This window comes from Pseudonaja textilis, chromosome 2, assembly GCF_049901715.1.
Source record: "Pseudonaja textilis isolate UNSWEBS1 chromosome 2, rPseTex1.2, whole genome shotgun sequence".
NCBI lineage: Eukaryota > Metazoa > Chordata > Lepidosauria > Squamata > Elapidae > Pseudonaja > Pseudonaja textilis.
The window spans coordinates 5,173,395-5,194,249 of record NC_141991.1 but is presented as its reverse complement, the minus strand read 5'-3'; the positions used below and the strand labels follow the sequence as shown (position 1 = coordinate 5,194,249).

At 46.8% G+C, this 20,855-nt stretch overlaps 2 protein-coding genes across 8 annotated transcripts in view; one reads left to right on the top strand and one right to left on the bottom strand.

Annotated features, from left to right (window-relative positions):
• Nucleotides 1–15,209, top strand: part of LOC113450237 (zinc finger protein 18-like) — a 35,590-nt gene extending 20,381 nt beyond the window's left edge. For 3 of the 6 annotated variants that reach the window (XM_087927905.1, XM_087927906.1, XM_087927908.1), the window contains exon 8: nt 4,003–4,863. In XM_087927905.1, coding sequence (XP_087784031.1) covers nt 4,003–4,586 — 584 coding nt within the window. In that variant the 3' untranslated portion in view covers nt 4,587–4,863. Of the gene's footprint in view, nt 1–4,002; nt 4,864–14,239 lie in introns of those variants that run through there. The other 3 variants (XM_087927909.1, XM_087927910.1, XM_087927907.1) reach the window with 2 other exon arrangements.
• Nucleotides 15,210–17,691: 2,482 nt separating this feature from the next.
• The window catches only part of LOC113450211 (uncharacterized), a 47,082-nt gene continuing 43,918 nt past the window's right edge, over nt 17,692–20,855 (bottom strand). For both annotated transcript variants that reach the window (XM_087927696.1, XM_087927697.1), the window contains one exon: nt 17,692–20,496. The gene's annotated coding sequence lies outside the window, so the exon portion shown is untranslated. The remainder of the gene's footprint in view (nt 20,497–20,855) is intronic.

The following is a 20,855-nucleotide window of genomic DNA, read 5'->3' as shown; positions in this document are numbered from 1 at the left end:
AATATAGAATAGCGTAGCGTAGAATAGAATAAATAGAATAGCTAAAAATATAGAATAAAATAGAAAATATAGCATAGCATAGTCATAGCCTAACCCTTGTCAAAAACACACCTCTGTTCTATATATTTGATCTATTAGCTTTTTATCCCACCTTTTATCTAGGAGGGTACAGGTAGCCCTCAACTTAAGATCGGTTGCTCAAAGTTACGGCAGACTTTTTCAGAACAGAACAGAACCCAACAACAGAATAGAATAGCAGAGTTGGAAGGGACCCGGGAGGCCTTCTAGCCCCACCCGCTGCTCGGGCAGGGAGCCACCATTTCAGACCAACCGTTGTCCAATCTCTTCTTAAAAACTTCCAATGTTGGAGAATGCACAACTTCTCGAGGCAAGTCATTTCGATTATTAATTCAGGGATGTCAAACTTGATTTCGTTGAGGGGACGGATCAGCATTGTACTTCTCCTCCGCGGGCTGGCGGGGGGAGGAGAGCGGGGGAAAGGAGTTGGGACGGAGTTGGCCTCCTGCAGCACTTTGCTGGCCAAAACGGGGGATTGGTGGATGGGAGGGTCCCATGCCACATTTTTGGCCTCCTGTAGCACTCTGCCGGTGAAAATGGGCGGTGAGGAGGCCGCGCGAGGCCCGTTTTTGGCAGCCAGGGTGCTGCTGGAGGCTGGGGACGCCAAAAATGCCCCACTCCCCCCGCCCAACCCCCGCGGTCCATTTTGGCCATCTGAGGCGTCGCTGGCGTGTCCTTTGATATTTCAATGTGGGGCCCCCACGGGCCATATTTAAGCACCCCTGCGGTCTGGATCCAGCTCACCGGGCCTTGAGTTTGACACTCCTGGATTAATTGTCTTCCCTGTCAGAAAATGTCTCCTCAGTTCTAGGTTGCTTCTCTCCTTGGTTAGTTTCCGTCCGTTGCTTCTTGTCCTGCCCTCGGGGGGCTTTGGAGAATAGCTTGACTCCTCCTCTTCTTTGGGGCAGCCCCTGAGATATTGGAAGACTGCTATCCTGTCTCCCCTGGTCCTTCTTTTCATTAGACTAGACCTACCCAGTTTCTGCAACCGTTCTTCATATCTTTTAGCCTCCAGTTCCTTCATAATCTCTGTTGCTCTTCTCTGCGCTCTTTCTAGAGTCTCAACATTTTTTTTTTTAACGTTGTAGAGACCAAAACTGGATGCAGGATTCTAAGTGTGGCCTTACCCCAAGGCATTATGAAGCGGTATTAACTCTATTAACGTGATCTTGATTCTATCCTCAACTTATGATCAGTCATTTCACAACTGTTTCAACTTACAACTGACACACACACACACACAGACACCACCCCAAAAGATACTTAAAACCCCATTGTGCAGTTCCAACAGCCAGTCACTCCATGGTCATGTGACTGCATTTTGGATGTTGGGTAGCCAGTTTGGGTTTAATGGCCGTTTGCGGCATCCTATAGTCATGGATAGAAACTGAACAGGGAGAGATTTCACCTGGAAATAAGGAGAAACTTTCTGGCAGTGAGAACCATCAACCAATGGAATAGAAGTTGCCCTTGGAAGTTGTGGGAGCTTCATCACTGGAAGCTTTCAAGAAGAGATTGGACTCCCATCTGTCAGAAATGGTGTAGGGTCTCCTGTTGGGTGGGGGGTTAGACTAGATGACCTACAAGGTCCCTTCCAACTGGTTATCTGTTATGTGACCTCAGTTTATGATATTTTTGGTTAGAAACTGTTTACATCCAGGTTTGGGCAAATAAATAAATAAATCCCATAGCAATCAAGGGGTTCTCTTAATGATCATAGCGTTTACGTAATAACCATGGGGTTCATTTAACGACCGCCACAAAAAAAGTCATAACCTGCTTCACTATGATAATTGCATAGGCTCCATTAACGGTCAAAAGTCAAGGACAAGCCTGTACAGTTTAGCCACTTGGAAGAGATGTAAATGAGTGAAATATTGTCGGACAAAATTGGGGTAAAGGGGCAGTGTTGTCCCTCAGATGTTTTGGACCTGGGTTTCCATCAGCCCAAGATAGCAGAGTCATATGAGATTACGGAAACTCTCGCAAAAAAGCTCCGGTTGATTATCTGAATTTAGGATTAGAGCAAAGATAAGCAACATTTCTATTTTAGGATAAAAGCCATGGGAGTGACATTATTTCAGTCTACTGTCATAAAGTGTATAGCAGTGTTTCTCCGTCTTGGCAACTCTTAAGATGGGTGGGCTTTAACTCCCAGAATTCCCTAGCCAGTCAGAAAATTCTAGGAGTTGAAGTCCACAGACCTTAACGTTGGTCAAGTTGAAAAGCACTGGTTTAAAGTGGCTAAACGTTTAAGGGAGGCGAAAGCATATAAACTAAGAATGGTGGCTGGAATCGGATACGGCTAGTTTAATGAGAGCCACAGTGGTGCAGTGGTTAGAGTGCAGTACTGCAGGGCTACTTCTGCTGACTGCCAGCTGCCTGCAGTTTGGCCGTTCAAATCTCACCAAGGCTCAAGGTTGACTTGGCCTTCCAAATCCTTCCGAGGTCGGTCAAATGAGGACCCAGATTGTTTGGGGCAATAGGCTGACTCTGTAAACTGCTTACAGAGGGCTGTAAAGCATTGTAAAGGGGTGTATAAGTCTTAAGTGCTATTGCTAAAAGGACCAGAAAAGAAGAGATGACAGGATAGCAGTCTTCCAATATCTCAGGGGCTGCCCCAAAGAGGGCAGTCAAGCTATTCGCCAAAGCACCTGAGGGCAGGACAAAAAGCAATGGATAGAAACTAATCAAGGAGAGAAGCAACTTAGAACTAAGGAGGAATTTCCTGACAGTGAGAACAATTAATGGAACAACTTGCCTCTAGAAGTTGTGTACTCTCCAACATTGGAAGTTTTAAAGAAGAGATTTAAAGAGAAACCGTTTGTCTGAAATGATATAAGGTGTCCTGCCTGAGCAGGGAGCTAGTCTAGAAGACCTCCAAGAACCCTTCCAACTCTGTTATTCTGTATAAGTTTATCATCCTATTTAGATTGTGCCCTTCCTGTAAATGAAAATGTAGAAAAAAATATTTGTAGCCCGGGGTTGAATTGTGGGATCCACAGTGCTCTCTCAGCCTGGTGGATTTTTTTGTAGGTGTTTCATACCAATAGCCATAGCACTTACACTTATATACCGCTTCACCGTGCTTTACAGCCCTCTCTTCAGTGGTTAACAGAGTCAACAATCCGGATTTTTTTACCGGCTGCGGAAGGCTGGAAAGCTGACTCTAACTTGAACCAGTCAGGATCGAACTGCTGACGGTTGGCAGTCAGCAGAAAGTAGCCCTCAATACTGCAATTTTAACCACCACGCCACCACAGCTTCAATGCACCGATGATGTTACCTTGTTTGGTAATGAAACGTCTTAAAGAAAACCACCAAGCTCAGAAATTGGGTCTGTTTCCAGGCTGGTAATCCTAGGCCCGTGATGGCAAACCTATGGCACACGTGCCAGAGGTGGCATGCAAAGCCTTCTCTGTGGGCACATGTGGTGTCGCCAGCTGCTCTTCTGGTTTCCAGCATGTACATGTGTGCCGGCCAGCTGCTCTTCGCGCACACCAGAGCGCCGGAAGCCAGAAGACCAGCTGGCTGGTGCTCATGCGCACGCTGGCTACCTAGTCTTCAGGTTTCTGGCGTTCCAGTGTGTGCAAAGAGCAGCTGGCAGGCATGTACATGTGCACCGGACAGCTTGTGTTCGGTTTCTGGTGATTGCCCATGCAAGTTCCAGTTTGGGCATTCGGTGCTGAAAAGGTTTGCCATCACTATCGCTCTTTCACCTCTTTCCACGATATCCTTGCCGCTTAAAAACCCAGACGAAGGAAGCCGCTGCCTTCATGCCCTCACGCTTCATTGTGTATTTTTTTTTTCCTTGTAAGGCCAGGAAAGGGCCTGACGCTCGCACGCACAGATACGCCGAGTCTGTGCCTGAGTTCCACACTCACTCCTTTAAGACGCCGGTATTTCTCTCTTCTTCCCTCACAGGAAGCCACAAGCCGCTGCTGACCAGCGCCGAACGAATGAGAAACATTCGCAAGTCCCAGCAGGAAAGGACAGTGGACGTTGGTCGAGACCGAGGTGGAATTGAGGACTCTGCAGCGGGAAGCGCACTCCAGGAGCCAGCCCTGCCCGGGTCCCACAAGGCCAACCTGGCCCCTTCGAGTGAAATCGAGAAGGCATGGGAAGAGTGCGAAAGGAAAGCGGTGGAAAAGCTGCAAGGCTACTTACGCGAGAAAGGCTGGAAACTCCAAACCGGCCACTCAAGCCGGACGGGAATTCTCCAGGATGTCTTGTCCATCGTTTGCAAGGGCCGCACAGCTGCGTCTTTGCCTGTTCTTACTTCTCCTGTCCGAGAGCCCCTCTCCTTTCCTTCCCCAACGCCCCGTTCTGAAACATCGACAGAGTCCCAAGTCTCCGCGGAGCCGTGCAAGAACTCAGAGGCCTCTTCGCCTCCTCCTCCTCCTCCTCCTCCTCCTCCCCTCCTCCTCCCTCTTTCTCAGGGCGGCTTGTCGGACAGAAGCATTCGCCTGAAAAGGAAGCGTTCTTTGCCAGCCCGTTTTCAGTGCTGAGCTCATTTTATTTCCCTTCTGGGTCGTGCGTTAGCTGGTTAGTCGGCTCACACCCTCCTCAGGGTTTGTGTTTGGGTGTTCTGTGCTTCCTTCCCCTCTTAGACTTTGGCTGCTCCAGGAGGAAATAAATCCCGTGATAAAATAAAACTTCATTGCCTATTTGGTGAGCCATTGCAGCGCAGTGGTTAGAATGCAGTACTGCAGGCTGATTCTGCTGACTGCCAGCAGTTCGGTTCTCACCAGGCTCAAGGTCGACTCGGCCTTCCACCTTTCCGAGGTTGGTAAAATGAGGACCCAGATTATTGGGCGGGCAATAAGCTGACTCTGTAAATCAGGCTTGTCCAACCATTCACCTTCCCTGGGCCACATTAGAAGATGAAAATTTGGTTTGGGCCGCACATAAAATAAAATAACAGTAACGATACCTGATCAACCAAAAAAAACCATAGAAAACATTTTTTTCATAAGATATCATAAAAAATAGTCAACCAGGGAGAAAGGAACGCGGGGGGGGGAAGCTCGCCCGCCTCGCACCTACCTCTCCTCCTGCAAATGGCCCGGCTGGATGCGGCAGGACTGGAAGGTGAGGACCGGGAGGCTCGGTGCAGCAGCAGCAGCGGCGGCGGCAACAGCAGGAGGAGGCGGAGCGGGACTCTTGGGCTGCGGCTGCCTCAGCACGAGGAGCGCTCTGACGGCGCCCGCCTTTTCTGTTGCTGCTTGGCGTGGCGCTTGCCTCGCCCCACCTCGCGCCTGCCTCTCCTCCTCCTCCTCGCTGGCTCGTCCTCTTGCACGAAGGTTGGGGTGGGCACTGGGCCGCATTACGAGCCGACCTGGGCCGCATGCGGGCCGCGGGCCGCGGGTTAGACAAGCCTGCTGTAAATCACTTAGAGAGAGCTGTAAAAGCACTGTGAAGCAGTATATAAGTCTAAGTGCTATTGCTAGCTCTACCATTTGCATAGAGTTGGTTGTCAGGATTCCAGCAATCGCCCTAATTCAAACATAATTCTCGAGCCAAACTTCCAAAAACTTCAAAGGATTTCTTAGAGGCACTGCCCTGTATGAAGCCAACTCTGATATACATTTCTATGCCTGTTTTAGTAGTTACCATTGGTGAGATTTGGACTGCTATGAGCCCGTGGTGGCGCAGCAGTTAGAATGCAGTATTGCAGGCTAACTCTGCCGACTGCCAGGGGTTCGATCCTCACTGGCTTAAGGTTGACTCAACCTTCCATCCTTCTAAGGTGGGTAAAATGAGGACCCAGTTTGTTGGAGGGGGATATGCCAACTCTGTAAACCCCTTAGAGAGGACTGTGAAGTGGTATATAAGTCTAAGTGCAATTGTTTACTGTGGATGGTGAGGAGTTTGGGGTGTCAGTAATTTCCTGACAGGACATGGCATCCTTGTCAGAATCCACACAGGTTATCGGGATCAGCTCTGCAGTTCTGTTAATTTTATTTCATTTTTAAGTTGACTGAATTTCTATGCCATCAAACTCCCAGTGAGTCTGGGTAGTTTAATTCGGCTTTTTCTTTTTTCTTTTAAGTCAGCATAAGATGCACAACAGGTTTAACTTATCTGCTATCATTGCAGTTACAACAGACAAATAAATCTGCTTTCTTGATATGAGGTATATCAGGTTAATTAACTTGAAAACTGGCAATTCCTGATAGTCTTCAAGTTACAACCATTCGTTTACCATCTGCTTGGAATTAAAACGGCCCTGAAACCAGGACTTACAACTGGTAAGGGTACAATCTTTGCAAGCATCTCCACAGTCACACATGATCCAACTTGGCCACTGTCATGGAATTACGACGGTTGGTGTGTGTTTTCTTCTGGTATATGGTGTGTCCTAGTGTGCCGGTTTTTTGTAGATTATAACATCTAGGAATGGTAGTTGTTTGTTTGTTTCCGTTTCCATGGTGAACTTGATTTTGGGGTGTGAGCTGTTTAGGTGTGTTAGGAAATTGTTTAGGTTTTCTTTTCCATGGGGCCAAATCACAAATGTGTTATCGATGTATCTTAACCATAGTTTGGGTTTGTGGGTGGCATGAGCCAACTGCTACCTCAATGCCCAATCCCACCACCACCCAGCACAGATAAGCTACGTGGCCAAAACACTAATTGCTAGAACCAAACACCTGGCAGACAAGACACACATAAAGACTGAACTATGCACCCTGACTAAAGTACTGACAGCCAACGGCTTCCACAAAAGCAAAATCACCAGCTTGATCCACAAAAACACACTGAGACATAATGGAAACCTAGAAGATGAACAGACCTATGGAACAGCTGTCCTGCCCTACATAAGAGGTACTACAGACAAAATCAGTAAGATACTACACAGGCATCACATCAAGACTGCCATCAAAACAGACAGAAAAATAGCAGCCATCCTTAGAACCCCCAGAGATAAAATGACCTGAAAAACCAAGGCATATATGAAGTCCCCTGTGCATCATGCCCGGCTACATACATTGGACAGACCAATAGAAGAATAAGTACCCGCCTGGATGAACACAAAAGTGCAGCCAAAAAGCTGGAACACACTTCCTCACTAGTCCAACACATGGAAGCCACAGGTCATAGCATCAACTTCAGTGGCACCAAAACCCTAGCCACTATAGAAAACCCCAGCCACAGAATTATCAGAGAAGCCATAGAGATTGAAAAAAAGACCTGAAAGCATGAATAGAAGAGATGATTCCACCAGACTGTCAATCATTTGGAAGCCTGCACTCACAAACAAAAAAATCTCCACACCAGTAGCCAGGCAAACACCTGGGCACAAACAGAACCTCCCCCCTGATACCTCCAGCTCAAACACACCCCAACCAGGCACCCAGATGAAACCTAGCTTCCTAACAAATGATAGCCATCCATTTACTCAGAGCCAAGCTGCACTAAAAGCCTCCAATACAGGAACACAATGTTGCCAGCCAATCAAGACACAAAAAAAGCCACAAAACAGACAGAAGATATTAGAAACACCAATCAAGTGGTGCAAACTCCCAGACCAATGAACACAGACCAAGATTCCCAACCAATCAGGATGAAGAAAAAACCATTCTGGCACAGCAGTAGGCTAGCCCCAAATTTAAAACTGAAACAACTGTAAAAGTCTGACTCACAGATGAACACAATACAGAAGCCTGATGATGGCAGATGAGATTCTGCCGAAACGTTGCTACAACTTTAAAAGCACAACTATAATGACGTGGGAAAATACCTGAACAAAGTTGAATACCATACATACATACATACATACATACATACATGTTTTCTTAAGTTTTCACGGGTACTTACATGAATGGTATTCAGCTTTGTGGTGTGGAGATTTTTTGTTTGACAGTGCAGGCTGGCACCCACAACACAATGCATCCCGCCCATGCGTGCGCAACATCCCCGCCTCACCCCCCCACCCTTACCTGCACTGTGCATGAGTGCGCCTCCCAGCTGATTTTCGGCCTGTTTAAGGCCGTTTTCGCCCTCCTGGAGGCTCAAGAGAACCCTCTGGAGCCTTGGAAACTGAAAATGGAACCGTTTCGGCGCTTCTGGTATTTCCAGAAGGCCCGTTTTTCGGCCTCCTGAGGCTGCAGAGGCTTCCCTCGAGCCTCCAGGAGGGCGAAAATGGCCTCAAATGGACCAAAAATCAGCTTGGAGGTGCGCGCATGCGCAGTGCAGGTAAGTTTGGCTGGGGCTCACTTGTCTGCACAATGGCTCTGCGTGCCACCTTGCCAACATGGCACATCTACAAGAATCTAGTAATAGCAATAGCACTTAGACTTATATACCGCTTTATAGTGCTTCACAGCCCTCTCTAAGTGGTTTACAGAGTCAGCCTATTGCCCTCAACAGTCTGGGTCCTCATTTTACCCACCTCAGAAGGACGGAAGGCTGAGTCAACCTTGAACCTGGTGGGATTTGAACAGCTGATAGTCAGCAGAAATGGCCTGCAGTGTAGTACTCTAAACCACTGCACCTCCGAAGCTCATAAGTGGAGGCCTGAAAGAACAGTAATTGTGATTAGGTTGACTAGGTTATCTTTTGACAAGTTTGCTTACAGATGAGGCTAGAACAATACAGGTGGTGCTCGTCTTACAATAGTTCATTTAGTGACCGAAGTTACAATGGCAAATGTGACCATTTTCTCACAGTTGCCACCTTTGTAGCATCCCCATGGTCATGTGATCAAAATTCAGATGCTTGGCCACTGACTCACATTTATACGGTGGCAGTGTCCCGGGGTTATGGGATTCCCCTTTTGTGACCACCTGACAAGCAAAGTCAGTGAGGAAACCAGACTCATTTAACAACCCGTGTTCCTAACTTGTCAACTGTGATGATTCACTTAACAACTGTGGCAAGAACTGTCACAAAACAGGGCAAAGCTCGCTTAACCAATTACTCACTTAACAGAAATGTTGGGCTCGGTGGTCGTAAATCGAGGACTGCCTGTATCTTGAAATGCTTGGTAAGTTGAAGATGTGTAGACTTCAACTCCCAGAATTCCCCAGCCAGCATAAATAGAATATGTGGGGATACTTCTGATACCGTGGTAGTTAATACAAATGAAACAGTTAAGTGAATCTGGCTTCCTGTCATGCCCCTATCAGAGTCTGAATCTGAGGAGGAAAAGTCCGGCTGGGCAGAGCAGGGAAGAGGTAGAAAAAGGGAGAGAGTTCAGAGGAAGACCCAGGCGCACCTCCTCTTCATCCTAGGGCACGCAGGGAGGAACGGAGAAAGGAGCAATGTGGGTTGCATGGCTTACAGGGGAGGAAAGGGCCCTGACTCCCTTCATTAGCCACAGCTGGGAAGACAGTTGATAAGAAAGGTAGGCTGTGTGCGGCAGCTACTGGGAACAAACGTGACTTTATCCTGTGTTGTCATGACTTATCTGTATTCCTGGCGTCTTCCCAACCATGTGAGTTTTGCCGTGCCTTCAAGTCTGAAATTCTTGTTCCTGCCCTGCCAAATTAATCACTTTAGTTTGGCTTGTTTGGACTTTAAATTACAGTTTGTGTTGACCATGTTTTGGACTTAATTTTCTGCAGCAAAGGCTGTTCTTGGGAGAGTTTTTCTCCAGCCAGAAGGTAACCAGGACATTGGGGGTAAAGTTGGAGCTATTAAAGGGACTCTTATTGCTTATCTGACTGTGTTGCCTTCGTGCCACACCCCGGGTCATCACACTTCCCCACTGATTTTGATCATCAAAAGGTCGCAAAAGGAGAATCACATGACCTTGGGACCCAGCAACAATCCTAAGTGTGATCCAGTTGCCAAGCATCTGAATTTTGATCACGTGATCGTAGGGAATGCTACAAAGGTCATAACGGTGAAAAACGATCATAAGTCGGTCTTTTCAGCGTTGTAACTGGTTGCATTAACAGCGGGATAGAATCAAGATCAAGTGAAGTTCTGTGGCGGGACTCCTTAGGTGGGTATTCAGCAAGTTCTGACCAGTTCTGGAGAACCGGTAGCGGAAATTTTGAGTAGTTCAGAGAACCAGCAAATCCCACCTCTGACTGGCCCCATCCCCATCTGTTCTCCGCCTCCTGAGTCCCAGATGATCGGCTGGGTCTTCTTTGGTTGCCCCGCACAGGAGAATGGAACTGGAAAGCAGGTTAGTGGGGTGGGGAGGGAATGGGTATTTTGCAGTATCCTTCCCCTGCCACCCCCACCAAGCCACACCCACAGAAGCGGTAGTAAAAGATTTTGAATCCCACCACTGAGTAAGGTCCACTCAGAATACTGCATCCAGTTTTGGTCACCATATTATGAAAAGATATTGAGACTCTGGAAAGACTGAGGAAAAGGGCAACAGGGATGATTAGGAGGGCTGGAGGATAAAAGATATGAAGAACAGGTGCAGGAACTGGGTAGGTCTAGTCTAATGAAGAGAAGGACCAGGGGAGACATGATAGCCGTCTTCCAGTATTTAAGGGGCTGCCACAAAGACAAGAGGGTGAACCTATTCAAAGCACCCGAAGACAGGACAAGAAGCAATGGATGGAAACTAATCAAGGAGAGAAGCAACCTGGAATTAAGGAGAAATTTTTCTAACTGAGAACATTGAACCAGTGGAACAACTTGCTTTACAGAAATTGTGCTCCAACACTGGAGGCTTTTAAGAGACTGGGCAAGTCACTTGTTTGAAATGGTATCTCCTGCCGGAGCAGTGGTCAGACTAGAAGACCTCCAAGGTCCCTTTCAACTCTGTTATTTTGTTATTTTCTAACTGTATTGACACCGAGATGAACATTAAAGAGATCGTGCTGAAATCTGTGTACGCCTTGCTTTCCCGATCTTGCCCAACAGAGCTGAATTCTCTAAACAAAAATAAGATAATTATAAACTAACTGCATGTTTTGCCTTAATACCGTGATGGCGAACCCATGGCACGCATCTCACAGGTGGCATGCAGAGCCATTTGTGCCGGCACGCGAGTTGTAGGCAAATTTACCTCACAAATTTACCTCACAAATCACAGCTGATTTTTGGCCAGATTGAGGCCTTTTTCAGCCTCCCAGAGGCTTGAGGAAGGCTTCTACAGACTTCTGCAGGCCAAAAACTAGGCCCATTTCATCACTTCTTGTTTTTCTGGAAATACCGGAAGTGACAAAACGGACCTAGTATTCGGCCTGCAAAGCCTGCAGAAGTCTTCCTCAAGCCTCTGGGAGGCCAAAAAGGCCTCAATCTGGCCGAAAATCAGCTGTGAGTTGCAGTGCAGGTAAGGGGACGGGCGTGGGTGGGGGTTGCACATGCATGCGTAGGGGGTTGCGCATTGCCTTCCGGGTGTTGGTGCACGAGCATGCAAGCGTACACACAATTTTTGGCACAGGAGCCCAAAAAGGTTAGCCACCATCATCCTTGGTCTTTAAGTTATGCCCTGAATTTTAATTTTGAACTTGTCCTGCTCTTGTTATGAAGCGTAGTCGGTGTCTTCAACCTTCTTTAGAGCACGGGTGCCGCCTGCCCCCACTGGGAAAAAGATTAAAATAGACAAAAACAAGGCAGGATCAAAAATAAAGTGCAATGCAAATGTTTCATGGTTGCAAAGTTGTACCCATTGGCCAACGTGGGCCGCAGTTGTTTGCTCTTCTCTTGAGATCGAGCTACAGATGTTGCTGAAAGATACAAATCAGCACTGTATAAAGTACAGCTAATTCCTCAACAACTGTTCATTTGGTGGCTGTTCAAAGTTACGACAGTTCTGAAAAAAAGTAACTTTGCCACTGTTTTTCCACACTTACCATCGTTAACAGCAGGGCCACACGATCAAATTTCAGACGCTTGGCGACTGACTGACTGATGGCTGCAGTATCCCAGGGCTTACGTAATCCCCCTTTTTCGACCTTCTGACGAGCAAAGTCAATGGGGAAGCCGGATTCACTTAAACAACCGTTGGACTAATTTAACAATTGCAGTGATTCAGTGATTCACTGAATCAATCAGTGAGCTGTTGGATAGTATTGCTTGGTCTGTTGTGTGGATGCTTTTGTGTTTTTTGGTGTGTGTGTCTGTGTGTGTGTGTTGGGTCTGGTCTCGGGGTGTTATGTGAGTTTTGTTGTATGTGTATACTCTGTCGACGCTTCGACAATCCACCCCCATTCAAATCATAAGTCTCCAGCCACGTCTCTCAGAGTAAAAAAAATCTGATTTATTAGGAGTGACCATATTGGCATTACCTGGGTACAGCCGACTCTAGACACATCATTCATTTCACCTTTGACCCTGGTCTTCCCCCCACCCCCTGGATATATATTCTCCAATGGGACACTTCCATAGCCAAGAGTCATCAATCATGCTCTCCAGTAATAACCCTGCGTGCCAACAGCTGCCCACCAACTATCTGAAGCATTTAAGGAATGCACTGCTTTCCCCCACTCCCTTTCTGCTGGCAATTAAAAAGACCAAAGAAGTATTTTAGTTGACATACTGTGTATATACATACAATGACAATAAAGTATGATTATTGCTATTGTTATTATTATTGTTGTTGTTATTGAACAACTGTGGCAAGAGAGGTCATAAAATGGGACAAAATGTCTCCCTTACCAACAGAAATGTTGAGCTCAATTGTCATCATAAGTCGAGGACTATCTCTAATTTTATGTTCAAAGGGAACCCGTGACTTGGTTTTACGGGTAGTCCTCGATGTAATACAATGCCTCATTTAGCAACGGAAATTTGGGGTTCAACTGGTCGTAGATGGAGGACTATCTGCGTTCTGTAAGTTTTGCGCCTTGGACTACTGCAGTGCACTCTTATCTGGGGCTGCCCTTGAAGAGTGTACAGAAACTTCCAACTGGTGCGTTAACACGGCAGCGCAGGCAGTTACGTGTGTCCCCAGAAGGGCCCGTTTTGGCATCGTGGTGGCACTGTGGTTAGAATGCAGTTGTCAACTCAGAAAATATTTCTCTGGTCTCAGAGTTGCCAGCAGAAAGGGAGTTGGGGGGACGCGGTTATTTGCATACCTTAATATTTTTTGCATACCTTAAATGCTTTCATAGATAAATTGCTAGGTAGCCAAAGCTTCTGGTGCTCAAGAATATTACTGGAGAGCATGATTGATGACTCTTGGCTATGGATGTGTCCCATTGGAGAATATACACCCAGGGGGTGGGGGAAGACCAAGGTCAAGGGGCAAATGAATGACGTGTCTCAGAGCCGGCTACACCCAGGTAGCACCGGCCTGTTCACTCCTATTAAAGCTTCTTTAAACTCTGAGATATGTGGCTAGAAACTCGCGATTTAAATGGGGGTGGATGCCAGAGCCCTGACAGCAGCATTGCAGGCTACATCTGCCGACTGCCAGAAGTTCGATTTCCACCAGGCTTAAGGTTGACTCAGCCTTCCGTCCTTCCGAGGTGGGTAAAATGAGGACCCAGATTGTTGGGGCAGGGGGACGGACGGGGACATTCTAACCATGGTGCTACCAGGGCTCTTTAACGATGGTTGCTAGGCAACTGGTCATTCAGCAAGGATTATTTGTACTTCGCATTTTTCCGCAGTGTGAGATGTAACCAAACATTTCCTTGGCTCATATCCTATGTACATCCAGTACCACTGAAGAGAACCAAGGCGATTCCCTCGTTATATATTTAGCAACTTTAAGAACGGCGTTCGGAATCCTTGAGATGAGATGATCCCTAAGATGAGACAGAGAGAGAGAGAGAGAGAGAGAGAGAGCAGAGAGAGAGAGAGAGAAAGCGAGAGCAGAGAGAGAGAGAGAGAGAGAAAGCGAGAGCAGAGAGAGAGAGAGAGAGAGGGAAAGAGAGCAGAGAGAGGCACAGAAATACCCGTTTCCCATAGAAAACTGGGAGCCACAAAACCTGGGAAGGCATGACTGGGGGGTGGTGGTCATGTGACTGGGTGAGAGTGACGACAAGTTGGCCACACCCATTCAGGTTTTGTGGCTTCCGGTTGCTTTCTGTGGGAAACCAATCCAAATGGCTCTTTTGAGTGTTTTACGGTTGCACACCCCCGGCGTAACCAGATCGCGGGGCAGGAAGGCAGATGTTTTTAGTAACCACATTCTCATTTAGTTGGAGGAAGGAAGCGGGAAGGTAGGAACAGCCATTAAAAAAAAAACGAAAACTGTAGGAAAGAGATGAGCAGATTTAGAAGTTCCTCTGTTTCCCTTCAGGTGACGAGAAGAGGCCTTGGATGCAACTGAAGAGCTCCCAGATGGAAGGAGAGACAGAGACGCTGACCGAATTCTCACAGTGGAACATTCCTGCGACGACAACCATTCACGAACAAAGTTGCAAGCCCAGCATGGACCCGGGGAAGGTGCCGTTAGACGCAGAGCCCAGAGAGACTCTAGAAAACTTTATCACTCTCTGCAACGACACCTCTGAGCTGCAGTCTATGGCAGAAGAACCGTTGGTTTCAGACTATTGTAGGAAATACCACTACAGACCGGGGTTTGTGATGACCTACCCCGGGGAGGACCCCACCGAATGTGCAACATGGGTGGAAAATGGCCAACCAAAACCGTGTCCGAGAATTCAACCGGGGGAAAAGCCTTTCGGATGTCCCAAATGTGGGAAATGCTTCCAGCAGAAAGAACATTTAATGCACCATCGGCAGCTGCACGGGGCCGAGATCCCTCACGGGTACCCCGATATTGGCAAAATATTCCAACAAAGAGATGATTTGCTGAGAGGATTCCGGGCGGGGAAGAGACTTTATGAATGCCCCGAGTGCGGGAAAAACTTCCCTACCCGGGAAACGTTGATAAGGCACGTGAGAATCCACACGGGGGAGAGACCATTCGAATGCCCTCAGTGTGGCCAGTTCTTCCGACAGCGGGCTCATTTGATACGCCATCAGCGGATCCACACGGGAGAAAGGCCCTACGCGTGTCCTGAGTGCGGGAGAAGCTTCTCTCGGCGCGACAGCTTGATCGACCATCAAAGGAAGCACATCCACGAGAAACCTTACCAGTGTCCGGAGTGCGGGAAAAGCTTTTGCCACAAAGGGGCTCTGCTGAAGCACCAGCGCGTCCACGTGACGACGATTGTCGTCTGAGAACCGCTGCACCCTTGTAAACAAAAACTCAATTGCAACGGCTTTGTGTTTGTGCTTTGTTCCGATTAAACAAATGCTACCTAGACAACACGAGTCTCTGAGGCTTTGTCTTAAGAAAATGGAAGTATTTTGTTTTTTGAAGCGTTGTAATTAAGTTTTGATTGCTTAGGGACGTTGGGTATTGTGTAACTAATGCAGGCTTGAAGGTTTTTTTTCCTTTGAATTTGAAGGTGAACTAGCAAGGGTGATCATCCCTCAATGGACTTAAATAGAAGCTAAGCAGCCATCTGCTGTGGAGGCTTTAATCCGGACCTCATTCTGGATAGCAGGTTGGCCTAAAATGACCCTTTTCAATCCTCGGTTTCTATTTTTTTAAAAAAAAAAATCTTCACGATCCCCGAGTGCATTACAAGATTCCCTTCCTAGGAAGGGATCAAACTGCCCTAACAGGACGCACTCAGATAGACTGAACATTTGAATGTAGTGCTTCTGGAAAAAAATAAATAGCGATATGCTAAAATGAAGTCACTTAAGGCAGTGGTCCCCAACTGGTGGTCCGCAAGAAAATTTGGGTGGTCCGCAGAGAAATGTCACCCCCAGAGCACCCTCCCAAAAGCAATTAATCCAGGCTGCGTGGGAACACAAGGCTGCACCGCCTACATGGCCTGTGGGAACCCACTCACTCCTTACCTGGCAAACTTGCCTGCTAAGTTGCTATTTTTCCTTCCCCCCCCCAACCCCCCAGCTGTTCTAGAACGCAGGAAATCGTTGGATTTCTTGCTTTCTATCTAATCTTTAGATCTTTGGCTCTGTTTTTAAGCTTCTATAATTCAGTGCAGACTCAGGTAGCCAATGGCAGAATCATACCCTGTTTCTCCAACGATACGGCCTCCCCCAATAGGAAGTCCCAGCATGTCTTATAGGCATGAAATGAAATTAAGCCCCTCCCCCCGAATTAAGGCCTATATTAAAACACGCAAAATGGGGGGGAATGGTGGTTGGGGGGCTTGCCATTAGGAAGTACTTTTGTTGCACACCCGGATATGGTGCTGCCTGCATTGACCCCAATATGAAGTGCCCCACCAACGCCGAGGTCAACATCCAAGCCATTGATGCCCGCCCACCCGAAGATGCAAGGGGGGGGGAATTAAGTCACCCCCGAAAAGACGGTCTAGCCATTATTTTCGGGGTTCAAAAAAAAAAAAAAGACCCGGCCTTATTATATGAGAAACACGGTAGATCTCTAAGTGAATCTGTGATTCTGTGAGCAACTCAATCTGCCTGCCTGCTTTGCCTGATTTTCGGTAAAAAGTTGCTCTTTTTTGTATAAAAAAATTCAATATTTACATAAATATATTTACATACAAGCCATGCCCAGCCAGTCACCTGACCAACAAGCCACACCCTCAAATTAGGCCATGCCCACAGAATCGGTTAAGAAATCCAGTCAAGCAGTTTTAGTGGCTGCCCTTGTAACTCTTCTTCCTACTCCATCTTGGGCCTTTTACAGTTACGTTGCTCCTGACAAGATGGCTGCCGCAACGCGGCTGAAACCTTTCCAGCAAGAAGCAGCACGTTTTAAGAAAGCCAGCCTGGTTTTTGTGTGTGTGTGTGTGAGAGAGACAGACAGAGGTTAGATCAGATCTGTCCCTCTCTCCCTCTCACCATCAGCAAGCCACCGTCCGTAGAAATTCATATTAGTGGTCCCTGGGATTTAAAATTATGAGTTTGGTGGTCCCTGTGGTCCAAAAGGTTGGCGACCCCTGACTTAAGGGGTCACTGACTTACATGAATCAGGTTTCCTTCCCCCACCTCTCATTAAGGCTAGGAAATTATTTTTATTATTTATTCAATTTGGATGCTGTCCACTTCATCCATGAAATTTGAGTGTCAATGTTTGCAGAGGGTGGCGGGTTTTTTTTTTGGCAGGTTTATTAAATTTATCCACCACTCATTTGAGAAGACTCTGGATGGGCTTGAAACGTTTGCAACCCATTTGGAGCACGGAAGCTTTTCTAAACCAGCCTCAAACCTGGTATTGTCAAATTCATTTCTATTGAGGGCTGCGTCAGGATTGTTTGACCTCAGGGATGGGGGGGCGGGGGGGGCAGCATGAGCATGGTGGGTGTGGCCAGCTTGACACCACTTGTGTTTGGGGGGGGGGTGCCTGTCGTGGCCCAAGGGTTCCGCCAGTGAAAATGGGCTCCCAAACTCCATTTTTTCCTGGGAAAGGCACCATGGGCCGGTCCTTCACTGTTATCAGGGTGGCCCTGCGGGCGAGATCTAAGCACCCCGTTGGGCCAGATCTAAGCACCTCGTTGGGCCAGATCTAAGCACCCCCGTAGGGCAGACCTAAGCACCCCCGTAGGGCAGATCTAAACACTCCCATGGGCCAGATCTAAGCACCCCCATGGGCCAGATCTAAGCACCCCCATAGGGCAGATCTAAGCACCCCCGTAGGGCAGATCTAAGCACAGGCCAGATCTAAGCACCCCCGTGGGCCACATCTGGCCCACAGGCCTTGAGTTTGACACCTGTCATAAAGGAAAAGAAGAGGCCTTGAGGTTTCAAAGTTGTAAAAAAAATTTATTGTTGAGTGCACCAACAAGCTTTCCCAAATCCGTCACAATTTTATACGAGCAAACAGGACTGTGACTTGTACATCGTAACTTTTCCCGTTTCCATTCAAACCCTAATACCTTCCCAGGAATGCATAAGCTAGTAACTCCAGTTCTTATCTCACACCCAAGAGTAGCTCCCATGAAACCAGGGTCTTCCAACCCTTGGCAACTTTTTCAGATGTGAGAACTTCCAACTCCCAGAATTCCCCCAGCTGGCTGTTATATGCTTGACTGGGGGATTGTGGGAGTTGAAGTCCGCTGGTTGTCAAGGTTCAGAGACTCTGCATTAAAGCAATTGAGAATTACCCGGATTAGGAGCCATTTGACCAACTTTCCAGGATCGCGAAAAACAAACTTTATTCAAGCGATTCGGTCACGTTATCTACCCGGCTGTCCCTGAATATGTCTAACTTTGGCCATCAGGCGAAAAGTAGAATCTCCATGCAAAGAGGCAGGATACCCGTGCACATTAGCAGCTTCAGGGATCAGGGATAGTAGAAACCAACTTGTAGGCCTCATGGCTTGTACGATGGGTTTCCTGGAATCAAGTCAGTTGTGAGAATTAAAGACTGCTGGACTACGCAAGACACTGGTCCGTATCCCTCAGATTTTTTTTTCTTTTTCCCTTCTTAAATCCTCCTTGTATGAACGGATTTTTTTTTTTTTCATCCTTTTTCCAGCCTAAATTACAACCCTGAGATTTCCTAACAGTCTCTCTTCCGTGTACTAACTGGATCCAAGTCTGCTTTAGTGTTTTCACGATCTGCTTGTTACTGACACCCATTAAAAAACAAACGAAAGTTTTTTTTAAAAAAAAAAAAACGAGGAAGGCTCTTGATTCTTGTATTACGATGAGGATAGTTTAAGAAAACTGAAAAGGGGGTGGGGGAAAGATGTCAGGGAGAGCTAAAACAGGAAAACGTACGCAGGGTTGCTCATCTGAGTTAAAACATCCAGTCAAGCAGTTTTAGTGGCCGCCCTTCTAACTCTTCTTCCTACTCCATCTTGGGCCTTTTACAGTTACGTTGCTCCTGACAAGATGGCTGCCGCAACGCGGCTGAAACCTTTCCAGCAAGAAGCTGCACGTTTTAAGAAAGTCTACTTCACTGCCCCAATGTATTTGTTTTAAAGCCGTTTTCCCTAATGTTTTGCCCCAAAATGGTTCTCTGCCATTTCTCTTCTTGGATTCCTTCAATCTTTGCCCTTGCCAGCTGAAACCCCTGAATTCTTTTGACTTGTTTCTTGTAGGACTTGGTGACTATGTCCAGGCTACGAGCTGAGACGGTGTAACTGCTTTGCTTGCTCTTCAGCCTTTTAAGTTACTTGGGGGGAAGAACCATAAAACTTTTCTGTGTGGGAGGAAATGGCCGCGTCCTTGGCAGAAACACCCAGTGCAGATTAAAATAAAGCTAAAGAAGTAGTTGGGAAGTCCTGTTCTGTGCGTAGAAAGATAAAGGGCTGAAGGCCTTGGCTGAAGCTGTAGTAGACCGGAAACAGTCTTACGTCTATAATCCTCCAATGTTCCGCTCAACTGCATACTACGTGAAGCCTGGGAAAGATTTTATTTGGAGTATATTTACCAAGAGGTGATTTTTGAAGAGTGAGACATGCCCACCTAGTAACACACCTCAGAACAAGCCTATCTTCATCTTAACTAGGATTCATCAGGCTATATAAAAATGTCAGGTCAAAGAGAACCAATCCAAAAACGGAAATTTTGGCTCAACAGTTCACGTACAGTGTCCCTTTTGCCATTTCTTGTGTGGACATATTAGCAATACAACCCCTTCACTTCTTACTTTCTTGGACTCCACTTTTTTCCTTACTTTTGATTAAGTGGGGGGGGGGGAGAGGAAAGAAAGTTAACATATTTAACAATGTATATTTTAGATAGAGCTTTCCCACCCATACTTGACATGGAATCGCATGGCATCACTTTAACGGGGAACCTAAGACACAAAACAGAAAAAAAAAGTCTATTGTGACACAAATGGATTTCTTTAAAAGAAACACCTGTTCGCCTTTGGAAAAAAACAAACAAACAGCATAAACCATTATTGTAATCCACTGCTCGCTAAGATAACCTTTTGCCTCTATCCAAATCCTTGGAAACAACTCTTCTTCCAAGCCTTTTTTTTACATGAAGCGTGTCTGTGAAGTCGAAGCCAGTTTTGAATTCTGCTGGGAGGCCCAGAAAATCAGACTTCTTGTGGGACGACGTGAACTCCCTTCCCATGAAGGAGTATAGAACGAGAGGGCTCTGCAACAAAGAAGGGGGACGGAAACCTTGGGGAGAAAAATGGATGCAATATCTCAAATACTGTAATGCTATTACTGGCTGACAGCAAAGAACGGACTTCCCACCCTACAGTGTCTCCAGAGGCCGTTTCTGAAGTTTCCAAAATGTTCAAAATGGACGTCAACATCCAAGAGAGAGAGAGAGAGAGAGAGGATCTGTAAGAAGACGATAAGAGTCAAGCCCCTTCCCCCCTCAAAAAGAAGAAGAAAAAAAAAAAGTTTTTTGTTGCTGGGTGTTTGATCTGCAGAAATCAAGCAGCGACAGCTTCTTTGTTCTGAGGTTGCTCATCTCTGCCGATCAAACGGTGCTCGCAGGAAGATTGACAAGCCAGCCGCCTCAGCTGCCCGAAGGGGGAGGCTCGTCGGGAGAGAGGTCCCGCATGGTTTCCAAGTGCTGTCTGTCTTCTTTCGCAAGCGATGGACACTGTGCAAGCACATGCGTTAACTCAAACTGGGAAGAGAGAGAGAGGGAGGGAGGGAGAGAGAGAACGAGAGAGAGAAAGAGAAAAAGAGAGAAGAGGGAAAGAGAAAGAGAAGAGAGAAAGAGAAAGAGAGAGAAGGTGAAAAAGAGAGAATGAGAAACAGAAAGAGAAAAAGAGAAGAGAAAGGGAAAGAAAAAGAGAAAAAGAGAGAAGAGAAAGAAAGAAGAGAGAAAGGAGAGAAAGAAAAAGAGAAAAAGAGAGAGAGCGAAAGAGAAAAAGAGAAGAGCAAAAGAAAAAGAAAGAGAGGAGAAAGAGAGAAAGAAAGAGAAAAAGAGAGAAGAGGGAAACACAAAGAGAGAAAGAGAAAAAGAGAGAAGATGAAAAAGAG